At 43.5% G+C, this 23,415-nt stretch overlaps 1 protein-coding gene across 2 annotated transcripts in view; it reads left to right on the plus strand.

Moving 5' to 3' along the window:
* The window catches only part of Cdkl1 (cyclin-dependent kinase-like 1 (CDC2-related kinase)), a 52,660-nt gene that overhangs the window by 21,559 nt on the left and 7,686 nt on the right, over positions 1-23,415 (plus strand). For both annotated transcript variants that reach the window (XM_005376824.2, XM_005376825.2), the window contains exons 2-6: positions 791-912; positions 15,984-16,056; positions 18,995-19,085; positions 19,685-19,885; positions 22,430-22,512. In XM_005376824.2, coding sequence (XP_005376881.1) covers positions 791-912; positions 15,984-16,056; positions 18,995-19,085; positions 19,685-19,885; positions 22,430-22,512 — 570 coding nt within the window. The remainder of the gene's footprint in view (positions 1-790; positions 913-15,983; positions 16,057-18,994; positions 19,086-19,684; positions 19,886-22,429; positions 22,513-23,415) is intronic.

The following is a 23,415-nucleotide window of genomic DNA, read 5'->3' on the forward strand; positions in this document are numbered from 1 at the left end:
TACAGAGCAGCCAGAAGGTGAAATCGAGCTTTATCTCCGTCAAGCCAGCATCCATCTCTGCCCTTTTCTAGATGCACTTTGGCAGCACATCCGGTCGGACAGCTTCCTTATTGTTCTGCTGTAACACGGTCCACCAGCGCTGGAAACATACCTCCTCGCGTGTTCACAAATCATTATGAGTGACTGTTATGTGCAAGGCCAGAGCTAGAGGTACAGTAACATCATTCTGAGTAAGCAAGAGAACACGGGCGTCATGCCCTGGTTTGTATGTTCTCCTGGATTTATTTACGTATCTGTAGGTACCTGTGGACCCCTGAGGCCATTAAACAGCTAATGGAACAATAATTACTGAGGATTATATATACTTACTGTTTAGAATTACTTAGTAATTGCGGAAAACACAGGCTTTAGGGTGACCTTGAGACAGGCGGGGCACTGAACTGGGCTGGGGAGATCCAGGGAAACCCAAGAAAGGACATTCGATCCTCGCTTTGTGCTGAGCTTGTGTTTACTTGTAACCTCCCTTCCTTGTTCATTCTCATTTTTTCACCAGCCTTCTTCTTTCCCAACGGTCTTTGTTTTCACCAGCTACCTAGGTTATAATTATTTTTTACTTGTAGGCTACTGACAAAGAGCCCAGGAAGTGAGGTAAGATAAAGCTGGGTACAACCTTCTTTAAGCCAAGAACTGCACCTCGTCAAGGAAACCGGCTTTCTTTTTATGAGATAAAATGTAGAGAAAACTGTCCTCCGCTGTGGAGATTTACCACTTTGCCTTTTGGGGTTCGCAGCAACTCAAGCATCCCAACCTGGTCAACCTGCTGGAGGTGTTCAGGAGAAAGCGGAGGCTCCACCTGGTGTTTGAGTACTGTGAGTGCACCGTGCTCCATGAGCTGGACAGATACCAAAGAGGGTGAGTGACCCCTCCCCTGCGTCCCTTACCAACCAAACCACACCAAACAAAAGCGCGCCAAGCTTTATGAGAGGAGGGGGAAGTAGCAATGGATGCTTCAGGCTAGGTAAGAACAGCCTGTGTTTGTTTTTGTGACATGCTGTGTTGCCCAGTTGACAGCACAGAAATTACCCAAAAAATCATTGTGAAAGGGATCAGAAGTAGTCATTTTCGGGACAAACCAGCCATGGCGTTATGGATGGACCTTGCTTTTCTTGGGACACGTCTCCGCACAGAAGCTAGGTCTGTAAGGAGGAAAAGCAAGGCTAGAAGTTGTTCCATGTCTGACTGGGGAAGCATAATGGCGCGGCCTTTAGGAGGAAGAGTCCAAAGGCAACGCGGGTGGGAAGTTTAAGGCTAAAAGCAAACCCACGTGCTGTTTTATCTCAAGCAGTGTGGGTGTCTACTGTGCTGTCTTAGGATTTCTTTGGTTGCATGGGACAGAGACCCAACTTGCTAAGTGTCGGTGAAGAAGGAACTGTGAGTAATTGGGGAAGATGAGGATGGCTGGGGTCCTGCTGATCTTGTCACACTTCTCTCCGCTGATCTTGTCACATCTCTGTCTGTCTGTCTGTCTCTCTCTCTCTCTCTCACACACACACACAAACATATACACACCTCCTCTCTGTGTTGGCTTCATTCTGCCTTGCAAATAAGCTTCACTGGGTTTTGGAAGTTATATGTGTGACATGGCCTAGCAAGAGGAATGGAAAAATGCAAAATGCAATCAAAAGGGGAGGAGAATTTAGAGAAGGTGATGGGGAAGAAGAACCTCCCATCCTCTCCTTGTTCTGCTCTGTTCCAGGGATGCAGGAAGGGTGCCTTGTGTGTAAAGCCACAAACCACCCCTGTCCCTGGTCACAGACACACTTCGCAGGCTGGAGGCGAGGACTCTCCCAGCAGCCCGCCGTGGCCAGACCCTTGCTCCGCCCCGTGGTGCTAGCTGCACAGGATCTGCCACGAGCTCTGGGCAAATGGGATTACAGCGGCTTGTGGTTTGTTAGTGACCGTGCAACAGGCGTTTCGTGTTGCAGGTTAATTGACACAGCCAGAGAGAGCCAAGCAAATGGGCACCGCCCTTCAGAATGTCACTGGGACAGAGAGATTATGTGTTCAAAGGAGGAAGCGTTTCACATGTTCATATTTGCTCTTTTCACAGCTCAGTGACACGTTGGTGAAAGCAGTTGTCGGAGTCACTTGCAACCCTGTGGTAGGAGGGAGGTATTATAGGCAGGTGTGATTCATCTCAGGCGGTGTTCATCGTGACCAAATGGCTTGGTGACAGGGATTCGTGGACTCCAAAGCAATTAGGAGTTAGTTTCCAGGATATAGTTTGGGCAGAAGAAAAGGATAGGATGATAGGTGTTTAGAGTTTTGGAAGCAGATTGTTTTTAGAGTCTACTGACTAACATATGTTATGTGTTCCAGGAAATAGAGAATGCTTTACATGAAGTGTGTTAGAGAGGGAAAAGAACAGTAGATGTATGTGTGATTAATCACAAATAACCTCATTTTGAAAGGAGAAAAATGCATGGTTTGTCATAAGATTTGCTTAAGGAACACTATTAAATGAACAAGTTTAAAAAATAAGACTTTTCCTCTTTTACTGAAGATCAAACCCAGTAACAGGATTTAGGCATGCTATGCAAGCACGCTGCCACTATGTTAGATCCCTAGCCCTTTTTTTACTTTTAAAGACAGAGTCTCACTATATTGCCTACACTGGCCTTGAACTTGCGATCCTCCTGCCTCGGCCTCCCAGGTAGCTGGGGTCACAGGCCTGCACTGCTATGAAATTTCTTTCTTTTTTTTTTTTTTTGGACACAGGATCTTGTTTGATAATCCAGGCTTGCCTCAGATTTGAGGCAATCCTTGTGCCTCAGCTTCCTGAGTACTGGAATTACAGGCACATGCCACCATGCCCAACTAAAGATTTATTCTTATCAGACCATATACATTTATTTTAAAGCTTAATCATTTTTGCTTTGTTTTAAAAATAGAAGTCATTTTCCATTGTACTACATATTTTTAAATGCTCCAATCTATTTTAAATGCAATTTGGGGGGGGCAGTGCTGGGGACAGAAGCCAGTGTCTCGCACATGCTAGGCAAGTGCTGTGCCCCTAAGTTATATCCCCTGCCTACAATTTCAAAATTTTGTCATTGCTACAAAATATTAAACCATGTCAAGTAAAAACTTTGAAATTCATAGGAAAACTTTTTAATTTCAAGTTAGAGGTCCCATATGATGAAATAAAACTTTGTATGTATGTTCACAATCAAGGTGAGTTTGCTGATCTTATGTGATCTTGTCTCAAAATTAAAAAAAAAAAATCTCAGTGCAAAAGCCCTGTATTTGATTCCTAGTAGGGAAAAAATTGACAGGAACATGTGGGCAGTTGCCGAATGAAAAAGAAATTATGCTATAATAAAAATATCATTAATTTCTCATGGAATTCATATATAGGTAATAAAAATAATAAATATAAACAGTTACTAGCGATTATCTGTGACTTATGATCATGATATTTTTCATTTTATTTGTGTTCTCCATGTTTCATTCATTACTATGGTAGAGTTTTAATGTTTAATTATTAAAAGTAATTCTTAGCATAGTAGGTTAGCCATAGTTGACAACAATTAACTGAGTATTTCCAAATAGGCAGTAGAGAGAATGTTGAGTGTTCCAACACAAATGATATACGTCCAAGGTGATAGACATGCCAGTAACACTACTGTGATCATTACCGACTGGGTAAATATATGGAAATATCAGTGCTGTTGATGTAGTTTGGTAGAGCACTTTCTTGGTGGGTTCAACCCCCACCACTGCAAAAAATAAAAGCAAATATCACACTGTCCCCCACAACTACATGCAATTACTATTCATCAATGGAAAATAAAATATATTTTAAAAATAATAATAATTCATGCCAGCTGAGTCTTATCTCTATTTTGAACCTCAAGTGGATACTAATTCATCTCCTTATCTCCTTGTTTATAATTCCTGGTTCCTCTTTGGGAAGCTTCTGCAAAAGGCCCGATTTCATGTTGCTGCTAACAAAAGCAAGTTTATGCCACAAGATATCTATCCTGCTCCAGTGACATGAATACACATTTTTAAAAATTGCCAGTGTTGTGTTCATGATTATTTGTCTTCAAATATATTACCATTCTTATCCTCAGTAGGATTGCATGTGCTTTGTACCTATTGGGCTATAAACCCCTATGTAGTTTCCCAAGGGCTGTGGTTCAGGTGCTCTCTACTTGTGTTTCTGCCTAAGTGCATCCAGACATAGTATCTGTTCTTTTCTGCATAGACTGCATTACCGCCAGTCCTTCAGTCCTTCTCTGATTCTAACATAGCTCGTTCAAAGAACACTGGATGGGTAAAGGGTATTCCACAAGTATCAGCCTCTGACAAAGGAATTCCAGAACTTTTATTTCTCTTTTTTGGATTTAATGTTAAATCTGCTGTCATCCCTTACTCATAAGTGAAATAAATCAGACCCCTATGTGTAAACATTGTATTGTCTCACTAGTGTGAGAAACTGAACAAGTCAATAAGATCCAACAGATATTGTGAACTGGGAAGAAATTGTTCAAAAGAAAAGACAAACTGTGATGGGGGAAAGGAAGAAAGGGAAAAAGAAAAAAATATATGTGTACACAAGATAGTTAAGATAGTTATGCAGGTAGTTTCTCTTAGTTCACTGAAAAGAAAGGTTTGTGCTAATATTGTTTGGACAGGATATCATGCCTGTATCTTGTACTCTGAATAATTACGATGAAGACAACAACATGCAAAGTATTAATTATTATGACTATCTTACTAACCTGTTTTGAAACTGTTTCATTGTTATTTTTATCTTTTTTCTTTAAAATAAAAAAGTCAAATACAGTAAGTATGCTGTCATCAAACATTTTTCAAGCGACACAAAAAAATACGGAAATAAAATTAACAGCTTGAGAAGTTATTTCTTTTGTGCATACATATTTAAATAGATTGTGCTCTCTGTACTGTGCTGCATATTTTTGGTGTACTCTGGAGCTGTCTCCCTATCCACACTTATCTACTTGGATACTTTTAAAATGACAGTGTAGACTGTCATTGTGTGGCTATACCCTGCCATCTTTATTAAGACTTCTGTTAATAAGTAGATTGTTTCCATGTTTTTCTATCACTAGCAAGGCTACGATGAATAACTACTTCTATAAATATTTCTTTAGGATAAATTCCTAAGAACGTGTTATTTTATTAGGAGCTTGGCTGGCCCCTCACCCCTTCCCCATCTTTCTTATGTAGGAATTAAGTCTTGGTGAGCGTTGCTTGCTTGACAATCAGTGTCCCAAATGGAGGACAGCAGGTAAAGGATGCCTGCTGTAGGTGAGGATGCTGGGAAGAGATCCTTGCGCTTTCTTCATGTCTCCATCTCATATTTCTGAGGTTTTTAAAAATCCATTTGATCTCTTTGCCTTCATGCAGCAGTTGTTATGCTAATTCTGTTACTAGAACTTAAGGATCACAGCACAGCTTTCCTCAAAACCTTGGGGAGGAGAGACAAAGAGTGCTGAGACTTGCTTTGTGAAAGTGCATCGCACCAGGAAAAACAAAGTGCCTATTTTCCTCTACTCTCACACCGCAACTGACACAGAAGACCTCCGTGAACTCAAAAGCTGTGAGATTTCTCCCCACCAGCAAGCAAGCACCCCGTTCTGCGGTGGACATCAGCTGGGTGTCCCCTAATCCAATTCGGTTGTAATGTTATCCACCTAGAGAAAGCATCAGATCCCACAGATTAAGGGCTTAGTACCCAAGACCGCTTCCTACCCCACACTTAAGATGCCAGTCACAACCCCAGGGTATTTTATCTGTGCCCCTGCCTGACTGGCTATAAATCAGGGTTTGCCTAAGTGCTTCCTTGGCTTTGATTAATTTGCTCCAATGATACGCAGAACTCAGTTACTCAATGTAACTAACTCTTAGTTACATTGGCTGATTTATTCTAAGGATATTACAAGGGACACTGTTTGGTCAGAGTTCCCATTGTTGGGATAGAATGCCTAAAATACACAATTTAAAAGGGAAAAAATGTTTGTTTGGGCTCCCAGTTTCAGAAGGTTCAGTTCATGGTTGCCTGGTCTGTTGCTGTGGGACTGAGGTGAAGCAGAGCATCATATGTTGGAGCCACACTCTGCACGTCATGGTGGCTGGGAAACAGAGCCGAGGGGAACAGTGTCAGAGAGAGATTTGCTCTCCAAAAGCACCACCCCAATGACCCTCCTCCAATGGACCCCACCTCCTAACAGCACATTCAGCTGTGAATATGAGTGGATTAATCCACTCATGAGTATAGTGTCTCCATGATCCATCCAGGAGTCTTATCCAGTCAAGTTTACAGTTAAGATTAATCAGCACAGATACAAAGAAAGAGCTGAACAGGGCAAATTATGTGAGAAAGAGGCATGGAGTTCCAAGCCCTCTCCTGGGGGCACCCTCCAGGAATTTTGGAGTGTAGCTATGCAAAAGCTCTCCAAGCCTTGTCCTTTTGGGTTTTTATGGAGACTTCATTGCCTAACATGATTGCTAATAGACTGGGTGGGGAACCCAGAAAAACCTGTCTATTCAGATTCTTTGTGGCCTCTCTGTGTGGCATTCCTTCTTCCAGGGTATGGCACAGGACCCCTTTGGACTTAGGGGAGTTTTATGGTCAGAGAATTTCTTCATACCAACTACAAGACAGAAAGATGGAGGAAGATGAGACCTCTTATGATCTGCACTGGGGAGGTAGTGATGAGCCCGGAACCATACATACATGATAATATCACAGAAACCAGCACATAATACAGTGGGTAGAGATATGCAAAGCAATTATAAAGAAACAGAATAATTGCCAACTTGTTAGACGTGGCTGGTTGGAGATGACAGGGCCTCCTAATGTGGAAATGGATACAGCTAAGGTATTTCAGCTGAAGACAAAACTGGTCATATTGTCTGTTGTCCCTCACTCAGTTCTTTGCTCACCCCACAGATTATAGATTGACTGTATGAAATTGCCTACAAAGGGCGAGTAAGCTGGTACCAGGATTTACACATGAGTGGATAAGTTGGCATTATGGTTTTATGTGTCAGGCTAGTTCATTTGTTTACTGCTCACCTGCTGCTGTGAAATAGATACTGTCTGGGTGTGCTGATGACACCACGTGTCTATCTGCAAGGCTGGCGACCAGGGAGAAAGCAGAGAACACTGAAGCTGTCTGTGTTCTGTGACGAGTTTGTTCCTTCACTGATACTCTTTCATTTCATTTCATATATATATATATAGATAGATATATATTTTGTATTTTTGAGACAAGGTCTTGCTGTGCAGTTCAGGCTATCCGTGAGCTCACTTTGTAGCCCAGGCTGGTCTCAAACTCACAACGATCATCCTGCCCCAGCCTCCGAAGTGCTGGGATTACAGGCGCGTGCCAGCACGCCTGGCCTGCACTTCTATATTGAAATATAGTATTTAGGCCTCTTGCTGGTGACTATAAAATATTACATTAAATTACGTTACCTCTAACCATTGTTCCATCATGGAATATTGAGGTTGTTTTCAGTGTTCAGTCTGATAAATGATTCCATTGGGAAGTTTTGCCAAACTGAATGAGTTTTACCTTACAATCCATGATGGGAATATATATTTTTTCTTACAGTCATGTGACTATTTCTATTATCAAAATATTTTATATGTAAATTCTAACAAACACATAAGAAGAAATAATAGCAATCCTACCAAGCTTTTTTAGAAGGTAAAGGGAGAAGACACATTTCCCAAATATTTCCATGATGCCACTCTACTCTGATAAGGGCATTCCAGAACAAGAGAGTGACAGATGAATATTTCCCACGAACTTAGCTGAAAAGTCCCTTGCAAAATTATTAGCAATCAAATCCAGCAATATGTTATGCAAAAAAAAATGGTATATTGCTATTTCTTAATATGTCTACCTTGGGATATTATTCATAGGCCTCCTGTTTTGATAGGGGAAGATGTAGCTCTCTTAAATCAGTACCCCATTCGCATCCCCAGCCTAATCCCTCAAATAATTATATTGGATTTTTACTAGTTCAGTATTTGCTATTCCCATTACTATGCTTGGGATACTAGGACAAAATACCTACATCTTCATCTATCAAAACAGGAGGCCTATAGAAAATATCCCAAGGTAGACATATTAAGAAATAGCAATATACCTTTTTTTTTTTAACATAACATATTGCTGGATTTGATTGCTAATAATTTTGCAAGGGACTTTTCGTCTAAGTTCATGAGAAATATTCATCTGTCACTCTCTTGTTCTGAAATGTCCTCATCAGAGTAGAGTGGCCTCATAAAATTATTTGGAAAATATCTAACACCCACAATTTAAAGGAGGAGAGGCTTATTTTGGCTTGTCATTCATTCCGTAGTTGGCCGGCCCCAAGGCAGGAAGGCATGGCAGAAGTGTCTGATGGATGAGAGCTGGTCATGGTGTGGCTGCCAGAGGGCAGAGAGCAGAGAGCAGAGAGGAGCCAGGAATGGAGATAGACCCTTCCACACCGTGCCTCCAGGGATCTGAGTCCTCCATCCAGACCCTGCCTTCTGACAGCACATCCAGCCCTAAACCCACTGATGCGCACAGCGCCCCCTTGATCCAATCCTCTTCCAGAAGTTCAACCTCTGAACACATAAACCTTTTGGGACACATCCTAGGTCTAAACCATAACAAGGCTTGGACAAATATTACTTAGGACCCAAGAATTAGCCTATACTATGGCTTCCTTTTGTACTTTTTTTCTTGATTAATATTTGGCTTTTAAAATTTGCTTAACATTAACTGTGTGCAGTAACTCACTCCTGTAACCCCAGCACTCTGGGAAGCTGAGGCAGGAGGATTGTAAGTTTAAACCCAACCTGGACAACTTAGCAATTTAGTAAGATCGTGTCTCAAAATAAAAAATAAGGGGCTGGGGATTTAGCTCAGCGGCACAGCACCTGCCTGGCAAGCGCGAGGTTGTGAGTTCGATTGCTGGTACCAGAAAAGCAAACAAACAAAATAAATAAATACTGAGGCCAATCCCCAGGACCAGAAGATAAATAAATTAATTAACTTAAAAAATTCACTTAACATTCTTTAATCCTATTGCTATTTTTTCCTACTCTTTTAAACAGCTTCTCAGTATAGTTTTCCATAGGATGATCACATCAAAGAATTCATTAGTTCCACGGTCCCATTGTTTTTTCTTGGTGACATCCTGCCTTTAGGTTCCCTTTGCTTGGGTTTGGCTTATCCTGAAGGCCTGCTGTCCAGCTGTTTTCCTGGGACTTCTCTTGGCTGTCACGCCTGGAATTCCTTCTGCATTTCTCCACGGTTGGATTCATTACTTCCTGGTTTTCTGTCTCCCTCTTTCTGGGTTTACTTAATCACTTTGGCCAAGTACATCTGCCTCTAATTGGTTAAGAAGATGGTACAGTCACACAGAAGGCTAGACTGTAAGTACTTCTAGTGATACCCACTCCTTCTTCCTCCTTGGAGCCCAGCGGTTATGCACAGGGCAGTGGGAGGGTGGGGGGAGGATGTAGAACAAAATTCTCAGAGCAGGCAGAAAGAATGCAGTGAGCTCACACTGCGGGCGGATTCAGGAGTGTGCCGTCTTCCACATCTGCCCATTGACAGGAGATGGATTCCATTCCTCCCTAGCAGGAGAACCTCTGCAGGGGGATGACTGGAACTTTCTCCCCTTGGCTGTACTGTGCCGGGAACTGAAGCCAGGACTACATCCCCAGCCTGTTCTAAAAAATTAATTAATTTTATTTATTTTGAGACAGGGTCTCCCCAGTTTGGTAACTTGCTGTGTCCCTGCTTCAGCTGCCCAGCATGCTGGGATTACAGATGTGTGCCCCTATACCCAGTTCAATTGTACCTTTTAATAAGGTAACTGCAGTGAAGACCTGAAAGAAAACCCCCTGACAACTCAGGGAAGGAGGATGTGCCCTCCTGAGGTGCTGTCCCATCTTGGCTTGAGATGACAAAGGGAGTGTCCTTGCTTGATGCTCAAGACCTTGCTGAGAGCCTCGTTCTAGGCCTTGGGAGCTGACGGCTGCAGGAGTACAGATTCCACCAGACCAGGCCCAGCTGGCTGGGAGTCCAAGAGGCCCAGCCAGCTCCTGAGCACTGGTACAGGAAGAGGGACTGAGGACATGGCTTGTCTAGAGTTCAATCACCTGCGTCCATGGTGGAAGAGAACCAGATCCAGATTCATCCTTTCTTCCTTTAGAGGCAAAGTTTGAGCTTGTGTGTGATTCTCTTGAGGGAAGAACTTGGATTTGAACTAGAATCCCAATGAGACTCTTACAGGCAGTAAAGAATGAGAGGGAATTGGACTCTTTCTTTTTATCACTATTCCCATCCTTTCTCTCTCTGCCCCAGAGCCCAGCATAACCACCATTTTACCACCTCTAGGGAGCCAACAGTTAGAGTAAAGCGACTCCCTTAGCTTTGTCACCATAGGCTACAGTTTTAAGAATACCTGCCTTAGCTTGGAAGGTCTTGCCAGTCACTCAGACTTTTCCAAAGCTTTTAAGTCTGTTTGTTACATATTTTCACGTTATTTAAGATAGTATAAGGCAGAGGGCATGATGGTGGTGTCTTTCAACATGCCTAGCTCTTGCATCACACTGTTCCAGTCTGGAGTGGTAGTTTTCCAGGCTTGGAATGCAGTGTTCTGTTATCTCCTTTCATCACTATTGTGGTTTAGATCTAAAATACTCCCCCAAGAATCTCACGTGCTTGAAAGGCATTTGGGTACTATACTTATCAATGGATTCATCACTCATGAGTTCATAGCTGAATGTGCTGTTAGGAGATGAGGCCTGATTGGAGGTGGGTCCCTGGCGACATGACCTGCAAGGGTGTGTTAGTTTCCTAGTGACCGTTTCTCTCTTTCTCTCTGCCTGCTGGTGACGAAGGGATGCGCAGTTGCCTCTGCTGCATCCTTCCATCTTGCTGTTTCTGCCTTAGAGCCTCCTGACCATGGACTAACCCATTGAAACCGTGAACCAATGTAAGTCTCTCCTCCTTTAAACACTGGGTGTCAGGAATTTTGTCTCAGTAACAGCAAAGCTAACTAATACAACAATCTTCCTGGAGGTCTCATTGTTTGCCTCTTGTGTTGAGTCTTCTGTTTTCCCCATCTTCTATTATCTTTTTTGTTAGGTTGCTACTCCTTTCTAACAGAGTGCCTCCTCCAGGGTTTTCCTGAGAAAGAATGTTTGTGGATAGGTTAATTTGGTTTTGGTTGACAAGATTCCTTCAAAATTCTGAAAGCATTGTTTTAGCACCTCCTATCTTCTGTGCTATGAAGAAGTATGCCGCCATTCTATTTTCTCCTCTTTTGTAGAGTTCTATTCTTTTTTTTACTTACAGAAGCTTTGAGAATCATATCTTTGTGGTCACTGTTTTGGATTATGAAAATCATGAGCTTTGATTTTCATCCATTTTGCTGGTACTAGGTGTTTCTGTCTGAGAAAAAAAATTTAATTGTTTTGTTATTGATTTCCCATCATTTCCTTTTTCTACCTCTTCTACATATTGCGCTGTTGGACTCTTGGACTTAGAATGTCCTAGTCTCACTTTATGGATGCAACAGCTTTCCTTCTCTCCCTGAAGATACTGATGATTTTATAAAGTGTTCTCTTCATCTTCCATAGTTTCTGTTTCTGTGATTTGCTCTTTTCTGTGGCTTTGGTCTCTTATCTTTCTTTTCTGAGGCTCCCTTGGGGTACCATGTAATTCCTGGTTGTGTACTCATGGGTAAGAGTAGCGAGCTATTGGAAACTCTGAACTTCACCCCGGAGTTAGTTACCTGCCTGGCCTGTTGCTGGAGGAACCCCAGTGCCAAAATCTTGAGATCTTTCCTCCTGAGCCTACCCCCAAAAGTCCTCCAGTATTTTGCCTGGAGACGACTAGGTAGCAGTGACTGCCAACTTTCTCCCAGCCTAGTGAGGAAAGAGGGTGGGCATCTCAGCACCCAACAGCTGAGGTATCCGTACCATCATTTAACCCCCTATTTTCAGAACAGTGCCCGTGATTTCAACTGTGCCACATGTCCTCTATCAACTGTATCCCCTCCAGGAAACAAAATTCCAGCCCTCTGCCAGGTAGAGAAAGTGTGCCAAATTGGCATAGCGTAGGGGAAGGAATGTAGAGATTTGTCTCTTAGACACATTTTATACACTCCTTAGTTCCTAGCTCCATAGAGATCTTGACTTCTAGTATCTCAGCCTTTTAAGGATCCTTTGGGGGTAAATTGGTTATTTTGCTACTTTTTCTGTCTTAATTTAAATTTCAGCTTTCTGGGATATATTAAGCCATGCTTTCGTTCAGCAGCTTTCTAGTTACCAAAATGTGTCTGCTGTTCTCTCTTTGGGCTTCTGACTTACAGTTTTCAGCGTATTCTTCTCAAGATTGAAGGGCGAAATGCAGTAAGATGGGCTTGTCCGGTCATCACCTTCATTCAGGCCTGTGGAGCTCTTTCTTAAGTTGGTTTCTATGACCACATACAAGGTATGATCAGAAAATACAGTGAGTGTTTACATCTTAAAATTTCACTATAGTCAAAGGCAGATTGTCCCCCTTAATATAATATTCTCCCTTGCTTCAAACACACTTATCCCATCGTCCTTGTCACTTGCTGAAGTAGTTCTGCGAGTCCTCTTTCATGGGTGTCTTTAGTCTCACTGACTGTAGCTGCCTCAATGTCCTGGGGTGTATCAAAATGTCCTGGGGTCATTCTGACTCTGGGGCAGAGCCAGAAGTTGCACAGTGCCAGACCCCATGAATCCGGTGGATGAGGACACATCGTTATGTTTTCATCGGCAGATGTTGCTGAACGCAGTTGATCAACTTGGCATAATTAGATGACACAGTGAAGGTTTATTTTTTATTAATCATGTTTGCAGACACAATGTGTATGTTTCTTCTGTGGAGTTGGTACATGTACCTAACACATTTTAATCCCTTTTTTCATCTCCTTCCCCCCATTCCATCTCTTGATCCCCTTCCCCCATTTGACAAAGATCTATCTCCCTACTTGAATGTTTACATTTTAAAAATGTAATACAGTAAAAGACACATTGCCATTAATCTCCCCCGGAATACTTCCCTTGGCTTTGGACATACTTCTCCGATCATTCTTAACAGTGTGTCTTACTGTAATAAGTTTTTAAATTCAAACTAGCACCGTATTTTTCAGTCACCCCTGTACTCTTTGAGTATCACCTCCCTGCAGGATCCCTGTTCCTGGTCCGAACTTTGAGTGTCAAGCAGCCTCAGAACTTACCTCTGAGCTGCTCCTCGTTATCTGCGTTCACCACACACACAGCTTCATCGAGTTCTAGGCCCTCGGTACCATCAATGTGCTTATGCTGCTCAAGTTTATATTCCCAGCCTGGCTTTCCTTCCAAATTCAGAACTCCCTGCTTCCTTTGGATGTTCAATAAGCTGTTTCCTCTCTTTCTCACATCCAATGCCTTGGAAAATCAGGAAGGCTCCCGTTTTAAAATCTGGCCCAAATCTGGCCACTACTTTAGAAGTCTGGTTAACTGGAGAAGCTTTCTGGATCAAGCTATATAGGACAGCACCCTCCTGCCACAACACTTGCTCTTGTCTTTCTCTGACCTGGCCTCTCCTCTCCCCTCCCTTCCTTGCCCTCTTCCCTCCCCTCCCTCCCTCCCCTCTGATTCTAACCCAACACCACAGAATATGTTCTATCTCTCTATCTTTTTTTTTGCAGGGGGGGGGTTGTGCCAGGAATCGAACTCAGGACCTTGTACTTGCCAGACAGGTGCTTGTGCTGCTGAGCTGTACCCCCGGCCCTAGTTAAATATACTTCTTTTTTTTTTTTTTTGTACCAGGAATTGAACTCACAACATCACGCTTGCCAGGCAGGCGCTGTCCCACTGAGCTATATCCTGGCACTCTGCCTTTCAGTAGGCGTAAGTCCCTTTGCCCATGGTCAAAGCCTGATTCCTATTATCTGCTCTGAGTGTGGCAGCTGAAAGAGTTTAGAATCGATTCTCTGGCATTCTGGAGAAGAAACTGGGTAATAAAGAAGTCAAGTGAGTGGCCAGTCCAAGGTGGCACTGTGTGTGTACTGCAGTTTCTGCACTTGAACATCGGGTAGTAATGTCCTCAGCTTTAGCAGAGCATTGATCATATGCCACTAGAAGTGACTTCTTAATCTTTATTTTGGAACATATTTTTTAGAGACCAAAGTTGCCTGGCACTGATAACTTTATATTAAATACTTAATCTATTGAATAATCAAAGAATATTCTGTTTTTTTCTGGACAAAATGTGGAGTTGAGGGAGCCCAAAATGTACCTTTCATAGTTGTAATTTCCTAGGGTTTCTTTTTTTTTGTACTGGGAATCGAACTCAGGACCTTGTGCTTGCCAGGCAGGTGCTTGTGCTGCTGAGCTACATCGCCCGCCCAAGGACTTCTTTTTTGACAGATGAGTTTTTCTAGCACCTGTGCTTGTGTCACTAGAACAAGAGAACTTGGAGATTCCAAATTCAAGCCAGGATGCAGTCCTCACCCAGCTGTTCTTCCACGAGGCGGCCTCTCCATTTCCTGCATGTTGTCCCACTCTGTTCACGCATCCTCTGATCTTCTCAAAAGGATTTCCTGAACGTCTATCTGTGTCAGCAGTGGCCTTGTGCCCTCACCTGGGGTGGGGTGGGGGGCAAAAGTGACTTTTTGTGGTCACCTTTAACACAACAGCTCCAGAGCTTCCTCCTTGGCTTGCTTGTTAGTTTTGGCTGAGGACCACAATACATCGCTTCACGTTTGATTCTTTAGAATAGTAAGTCCAGCTGGTGGGTGGGGTCAGCCATCTCTGTTGCCTATTTCCCCCGTTTTCAAAAATGCTCCCAGATGAGGGTGTCTTTTTCTGACTCCCCCAAAGTACCCCCTGGGGCTTCTGCTTGCCCTGGTTCAGTCAGCTTCGTCAGGGGAGAAGGGCTGGACAGACGCTGCGGCTGAGGAAAGGGCAGAGGGCCGTGAAGGGGACGCAGCTGGCCACCAGCGAGGAGCCTCAGAGGCCAAGAGCCAAGATGCTTATCTGGCTTGTTCATTATTATTAACTTTTGTCACATTGTGCGGTGAAATCTTCATTTCCTAAAAAACAGAACCAAACCAAACCAAAAAGTGACTCCGGAATCTGGAGAGACGCCGTGCCCACCTGTGGAAGATGCGTCTTGCTTCAAAACCATCAGCTTGAAGCAACTTGAAAAAGTAAACAGCATCTTTTGTCTTTTTTAGCACAAGTTTGCAGCACATAAGAATCTCATTGCTTGTGGGGAGGTGGCACAAATACGCAACACGTCTTAATTCCCCTTTGTATCCCCTTTCTCTTCCCTCCACTTTGCATCTCTCTCCTGATCCTCTTCCTTTTTCTTGCTTTGTACACATTTGCAGTACCTAACATTAAACAGTATCTGCAGTACCTAACATTAAACAGTATCTTTTGTGCTGTATATTAACTGATTTAACACCAACAAAAGGGGGCTGGGGATTTAGCTCAGCGGCAAAAGCGCCAGCCTGGCAAGCTCAAGGTTGGGAGTTCAGTTCCCGGTACCGGAGAAAAACCAAAACCAAAAAAAAAAACACCAACAAAAAGTTCCTCATAGAAATAGTGCTCAAGTTTCCAGGCAGAATGCCAGTGCGATCAGATGTTTGGGGTATGTGGTCACACGTCTCTATTGAAATTCCTGTAGGTTTTCATGGTCCCTCCTGGAGAGATAGATGTTTGCCTTTTTGCAAAGCTGCTATCTTTAAAATTCAGTGGTGCACTGGTCACGTGTCCTGAACGACTGCTCTACAAGTGAGATGACTCTCTTACCTAGGACTTTTCACTCCCTAGGCCTATCTTGGTGTACGTCTCTTGAGCTGAATTCCATGGCTACACTAAAGAATGTGTTTGTGCTGCTTTTTGTTTTTATTAGGGTACCAGAACATCTCGTGAAGAGTATAACTTGGCAGACACTGCAAGCTGTAAATTTTTGCCATAAACACAATGTAAGTCTCATGCTCTCCCTTGAAAAATCAGGCGGCTGCCCTTAAGCTCAGATGGAGCCTTGTATGACATTTATATCAGGCTTCTGTAGGGTAATTTTTTACCCCAATTTTCAGTGTGCCTAGCTGGGATAAGAGGCTCAAAATGCCCACCTAGCTACTCCTTTTTGCCCAGATTTTATAAAACATGCATTAAGAGGTATTTTAAGGAAGTCGTTGTTGTGTATTTCGAAACTTCTGAAGTGTAAGGGAGCAAGAATCCCATTCATTGGAGTCTGTATGGGCTGGTACCTCCCACGGCCTCTGAAGTTGGGCGGCGAGCCCCAGATGCCTCGTGCTGTCTAGTTGCAATATGCCAGCTGCAGTGGGTGGAGCCCCAAGCCCAAAGCAAGAGGGCTGCTCTGGTGAGATAGAAGTGCTGGGCCTGCCCAGCAGCGGCCCAGTGGACGCCTCTGGTGTTCCTGGTGCAGATGGGCGGGTGGGAGCACAGTGGACACTTGGAGCTGGGTCTTCACAACCAGGTGCTGGGACTTCACAGATGCTGGGCAGCCCGCCCACTCCCTGCTCCTAGAAACCAGATTCAAGAGCTGGGGCAAAAGTCCATGGCAGAGCTCTTGCCTAGCACGTGCAAGGCGCTGGGTTCGAGCCCCAGCACTGCAGAACCCAAACCACAACAGTTTCCAAGTCCCCAGCACCAAAAACAAACCAAAGAGACCCAGACTCCGATGCTGGAGCTTCATTTGGCCACGACTGCAGTTTGACATTGATCTGTCACCCCACCAACTGCCGGGCTCAGTGGAGCTGGTGGGGCTGAATGAATCCCCTACTTTGTGCTCTATTTTAAATATTTTTTTTTTCTGAAGCTGTGTTCCCAGAAGGAGAAAACATGAGTATCCAGCCCCTCTCCCTACTGACCCTCCATTAACTGAAGGCTGTAATCTTTGGCGGGACTGGGAGTGTAGCTTGTGGTAGAGCCTTTGCCTTGCATGCCTGAGGCCCTGGGTTCAATCCCCACCACTTTACAAAAACGAACAAAGCAACCCTCCCCCAAAAAGTGCACCATCACCATACAGCAGTACAGCAGGGAGGGTGGTTGCTTTGTATCTCTAGTGCTGAGAGTGATGGTGAGCACTTTCCTGAGAGTGAGTTTTAGTGGAAGAGGGAGACACATGAAGGCCCAGCAGCACACTGCAAGCTGTGGATTTTTGCCATAAACACAATGGTGGGGAAGAGGCACTGAGGACAAATATAACCCCGACCATGGTTCCCTGGAGAGCGCCAGATGCTCTCTTGGCTCTGTGCGCTGACCGGGGAGGGTGCAGACACTTGCGAGGAGTTCCCAGGGCAGAATGGGAACACGTTCTTGCTCACAGCACTTCTGATCGTGTGTCATCAGGATGTTCATAGATGTACCCACTTACAGCAATTTTTGCAACCAGTAGTGAAAGAGTAGAGATCTTAGAGCCATTAATTGCTGAGAACTAGATAGATTGTAATAAAATAATTTAACCCCGCCCCCATTTTTCAGAATAATAAAAAACTGTGGGAAAACACTAACGCTAATCTCTCACCCTAAATGTCCTTTGGAATGAGAACTGGCCAGACCCAAAAGGAACCTTTGTCCTCTCTGGTTTCTAAAACACCGGGAATAGCCCTAGGGTTTCCAGCCGCAAGCCGAGGGAGTCTCTCTGGTCGCAGAAAGATTCCCCTCTGGAGAGGAAAACGCTTGGGAGAAGGGAAAACTATTAGCAACCCTGAGCAATGCTGTGACCCAACGGGGGTTTTAAATGTAATTATTATTAGGCTGTTGGTTTGGATTTCCTTGCAAAGGAAATTGTCGTTTAATAAGAAAGTCACGTGAAGATCCTCCAGCATTCTTCTAACCTCACTCTGCTGAGGAATGCAGGCTGCGGTCTGCAAACCAGGTGATTTGAGTCCAAATCACGGAGTGGGAGCCATAGTTGCGGGGTGGGAGCAGCTCTAAGAGCACTGGATGGACGATGGAGGCGCCGTGGGACGGAGCTGACATCTAGCGACTCCCCAGAGGACGAGAGCTGCTGCCTAGTTTTGTTTATCTTGTCAGGACAAATGTCAGAGCTGGGAGGGAGAAGGCTTGGCAAGCTGCTCGTCCCCTCCCTTCTTGTCCCCAGCTTATCTCAGCAGGCCCAGGGCTTGTCCTGTTTACCAGGCCGGCCCTGTTCTCGGTTCGGTAACTCAGCAGAGAATTCTGCTTACGCACCAGCTAGCAGCTCCTGCAGCCACGATGCAGGCCTGGCTCAAAGTCTTTTAGCATTTTCCCTTTCACCCGGAGTTGTCATATTAAATATAGAACTCTCAGTTAAATGTGCAGTTCAGATAAACAAGCTAAAATAACTTTTGATAATTAAAATAACTTTTTAATGTAAGTATGTTCTAAGTACTGCATGGGACAAACTTATGCTTTTAACATCACTTGTTGGGTATAGAGATGTAGCTCAGTGCTAGAATACTTGCCTAGCACGCACAAGACCCTGGGTTCATCCCCAGTGCTTAAAAAAAAAGTTGTTGGGGCTGGGGATTTAGCTCAGCGGCACAGCACCTGCCTGGCAAGCGCAAGGTCGTGAGTTCGGTTCCTGGTACCAGAAAAAAAAAAAAAAAGTTGTTTATCTAAAATTCAAATTTAACTGGGAGTCCTACATTTGTATATGCTCAGTGTACCTACCCTACTTTTATTTTTATTTCACCCTTCTTAATCCTTTTGCTCCCTTTAGGATTTGGGATGACTCAGGCTATAGGTCCGGTACTAGATTTATTTTAGGCTGCTGTTTTGCTCTCCAACAGGCCAATTAGAGATTCAAATGATTTATCCAATATTTGCTAGATATTCATGTGTTTTATTTATGCCATGTATCATACATAGGTCTCCTTTGTAACCTGCTTTTGTTTTGAATTTTGCAACTAGTGCATACATAGAGATGTGAAGCCTGAAAATATCCTCATCACAAAACATTCAGTAATTAAACTTTGTGACTTTGGATTTGCTCGGCTGTTGAGTGAGTATGAAATTTTCTTTAAGTGTAAAAAATGGACATGTCCTTGATCTGATAAAGGCTCTAGATGCTATCAAAGGCTGGTTCTCGTAATTTAGGGTATAATCTTCCTATAAATTATAATTCTGTAATTACAGAATTTTGTACTGTAATTATAATTAGAAAATGTGTAGACATATACAGTGGTTTAGAAATAGATGCTGTATGTAAATTATACCACAGTAAAGTGGTTATTAAAAAGTATGTTACAATCCTGGCTTCTACCAGTTTCTGCTAAGGTAATACTTTTCAGAAGTGCTACGTTAGAAACTAGTTTTCAGTCTTGGCTGCAAATTAGAATTATCCGGGGAACTTTTAAAAGTACAGAGGTACTCTGAAGCCCTTCCAAAGATTCTGATTTAATTGAACTGGGGTGTGGCCCAAGCAACGGCCATTTAAAAATGCTAAATTCCAAGTGATTTTAGGGTGCAACCAAAATGGAGAACCGTGGTTTTGAAAAGCCATAAGTTGGGACAGAGCTTGTCTTCTTAGGTCTTTCATTTCCAGTTTTGATTCCAGGCTTGCACCGCTCTCTCTGTTTTCCATGTTGCACCACTGACCAGCTGGACCGAGTGACTACTACACAGACTATGTGGCTACCAGGTGGTACCGCTCCCCGGAACTGCTGGTGGGGGACACACAGTATGGCCCCCCAGTAGATGTTTGGGCAATTGGCTGTGTCTTTGCTGAGCTGCTGGCAGGAGCGCCTCTGTGGCCAGGAAAATCAGATGTGGACCAGCTTTACCTGATTAGGAAAACCTTGGGTAAGTAATGTCTCCAGCCCACTTTTCAGGAACCTGGCTGGTTTTACCCATGTCGGTGCAGGGCAGCGCCGAGTTTAGCTCATCTGATGCCTATTGTAATTAGGAAAGGGCAACTTGAAAACCTCATAGAAATGGCTGTTAAAGGTGCACGTTTGTGTTTTAACAAAAATAATTAACAATCACAGAGTATTTACTAGTTGTCCGAAAGATGTAATTTATGATTCTCTCAGTGTAGTTTGGATCAAGTTGCCCCCTGAAAAATAATCATGGCAACCACAAAAGTCACATTTCTGCAAGGGCTTAGCAGGTGACAGAAACTGTCACGGTTTATTTCATTTACAGGTTGAGTATCTCTTACCCAACATGCTTAGAATCAGAAGTATTTTGCAGTGTAGAATTTATGGATTTTGGAATATTTGCATATTCATAATGAGGTCCCCAAGTGCAGACACAAAATTCATTTATGTTTCATACATACTTTATACACATATCCTGAAGGCAGTTTTATACAGTATTTGTAGTATTCCTGCATTTTGACTGCAACATGCCATATGAGGTCGGGTGTGGAACTGTCTCCTTGTGGTGTCGTATTGGTGGTCAAAGTTTCAGATCTGGAACATTTTGGATTTCAGATTCCCAGATCGGAAATGCTCCCCTTTACTATGATGTGATAATTCATCTGGATGTCCTTAACTTTAGTTTGGATCATCCAGACTCTGGAGGAAGATTCTCAGCCTTCCAAGAGTCAGGGAGAGAGTGTAGTTCGTCTGATGTCTCTCTTCCTCCTGCTTTCCCACCCCGGAGCCTGTCCTTTCTCCTACCCTGCAGGGGAATGGTAAGGGCAGAGGAGGAGAAGGGGTGGAGGGGAAAGGACAGATGAAAATATGCATGAGCAGAGATTGCCCCTTTCCAAAGCCAAGGATACTACATCCCTAAATATCCTAAGGCAAAGCAGATTTTCCCTCCTCCGTAAACTCTCGTAGCACCTGCAGCACCATGTCTATCCTGCTACTTTTAGGGTAGCGGATGCTGCCTAAGGGTGAGATTGTGTCTTACATTTCTGCTTAGCCTCTGCAGCGTCTGCACAGGCCGGCACTTTGTACCCTTTTAGGAGCACCCAGCCTCCCTTAGCTGTTTCCTCCAGTGACAGTAGGACAGCTTTGGCATCACCCATGAGCTCTGATGGAAGAAGGTTATCAAGGCACAAGGAACTGTGTTCACAATCCAGCTCACTGAGGTCTTGGGAAAGGCATTAGCGGTGATAGCTTGACTGCTCATCCAAAGTGGGTTGCTTTTTTTTTTTTTTTAAGTGAGAGGTAAAGTTTTAAAATCAGTAGAATTAGGCTTCAATTGGCTGGTGTGGGGGCCTCCAGCACAGTTCTTGGCAGTGTATACAGACCCCTGATAGGGGCTTTTGCTTTCTCTTGCCCTGGATGGAGGGCCTAGGCATCTCCTTACATTCTCAGAACCAAGTACCGCTTCAAGTGTACTATCCCTAGAATTCTATGCCAGGGTGATTAGCTCATTTGGCTGCAGTGTGTGCTTCCCACCATCCCCTGGAATATTGGCTCCTTTGGTTTCTGTGTTCCACGCTGTAAGGGCTTTGAAACATGAAATGGTGATTTTTGGTGGCTAATTGGTGAAATAAGAAAAGGTGGTTCCAGTTTGGGAGTGTGTTTCTTTTAGCTAGAAAATCTTCCATAATTTGTTTCTTTCTGAATTCCTTCCTTCTCTTCCTTCCCTTCCTCTTTTATGGTTTTTCTCCGGTACCAGGAACTGAACTCATGACCTTGCGCTTGCCAGGCAAGCGCTTTTGCCGCTGAGCTAAATCCCCAGCCCCTCCCTTCCTCTTTTAAATACGCATGTCAAGGGGCTGGGGATTTAGCTCAGCGGCACAGAGCCTGCCTGGCAAGCACGAGGTCATGAGTTCGAGTCTCAGTACCAGAAAAAAACAAAAACAAACAAACAAACAAAAAATATATATATGTATATATATGTTGGGCCCTCTTTCAATATGAGGCCACTACATTTTTATCTCCACTCCTTGGGATCCAGTTAATACAATTTTGATTTGCAGTTGTTGTACTTTTTTTTTAAACTTTTGTTTTTTTTTAAAGGAATTATTTTATGTGTGTGTGTGTGAGTGAGAGAGAGAGAGAGAGGGAGAGTTATTTGATTTGGATTTCTCAAATACACTAAATATCTATTTTTTTTTTGTACTGGGAATCGAACTCAGGACCTCACGCTTGCCAGGCAGGTGCTTGTGCCACTGAGCTATATCCCCAGCCTCCTCAAATATACTGTAAGCCCTGGAAAGCAAGAAATTTGCAGCCTTCCATTTCTGGAGCTTAACGACCTCTGCGCCTACGAGCGCACTGTCCATGGCAGAGCTCAGTATGGGCTATGCTGGTGGACCATGTCTGGTCCCGAAAGAAAACTGCACTGTGGTAGGGGTTGGCAGAGACAGACACAGCTTTTGTGGAGGGAAATCACAGATCAGCGTTTGCTGACCGCACTTTCCTCCCTCTTTCTTTTTGTTCAAAGGGGATCTCATTCCTAGACACCAGCAAGTGTTTAGCATGAATCAGTACTTCAGCGGAGTGAACATCCCAGACCCTGAGGACATGGTGAGTGAGCAAGCCATTTTGGAGAAAGTTCCTGGAACAGGCCGGCTGGGTTGTGGTAGTTCCTTGCTTAGGCTCAATCTGCCCTGGAAGTTTCATCGAAGAGTGAAAAAGAAAATTGGAGCACATTTGCAGCAAGACCTTGGCCTTTGGTGCTAACTTTGAGGCTGCCGCTAAGAGTGTGGCCTGTTAGGCAGGAAAGGAGAGCTGCCCGCCCTGGCTGCACCTGGCCTTATCACGTGCATCAGCTGAGCCCAGCTACCCTGAGCCAGTCAACTTTTACACAAATCCAGATATTGACCCACCCAGGAAATTCTTCCCTGGTCTGTCCAAATTCTCTCGTCTTGTGTGCACTCCGTCCCCAGCCGTGAGGAAACCGTAGTGAATTTATTTGGCCAGCCTTACTCTGATGCCTATTTTGTGGCCAGTGTGGGGGTAAAATTCATTTAAAAAGGACTGAAAAATGTAAGGTGTTCATACTCTTAACCCACTTCCAGCAGTTTATCCCAAGAAAACCACTAGACAAGAATATAAAGATGTAGCATTTAACAGAGAGCATTTCCTTTAGGTTCCAGTAATAAGGGGTTAAGTTATGGTACATCTGTAATTAAAAAATTCCGTAGCCAGTAAAGATAATTAGATCTATATGTGTTCACCTGAAAAAAGAGTCTACAACATACTGTCAAATGAAAAAAAAGTTATAAAACAGTATGTATAATTTAACATAACTGAAACAGATATTTAATACAAATATTTACATATATAAAAATATTACCAAAATTTACATATATAAACACAAAATAATATGGCAACTTCTGGAAAGTCATGCAAAGCTTTTTACACTTACTAAATAAATGGCTGCAAGGATATATACCAAAATATGAACAGGGACATCTTTTTTTTTTT

This window comes from Chinchilla lanigera, unplaced genomic scaffold (assembly GCF_000276665.1).
Source record: "Chinchilla lanigera isolate Chin_1 unplaced genomic scaffold, ChiLan1.0 scaffold00008, whole genome shotgun sequence".
NCBI classification, from domain to species: domain Eukaryota; kingdom Metazoa; phylum Chordata; class Mammalia; order Rodentia; family Chinchillidae; genus Chinchilla; species Chinchilla lanigera.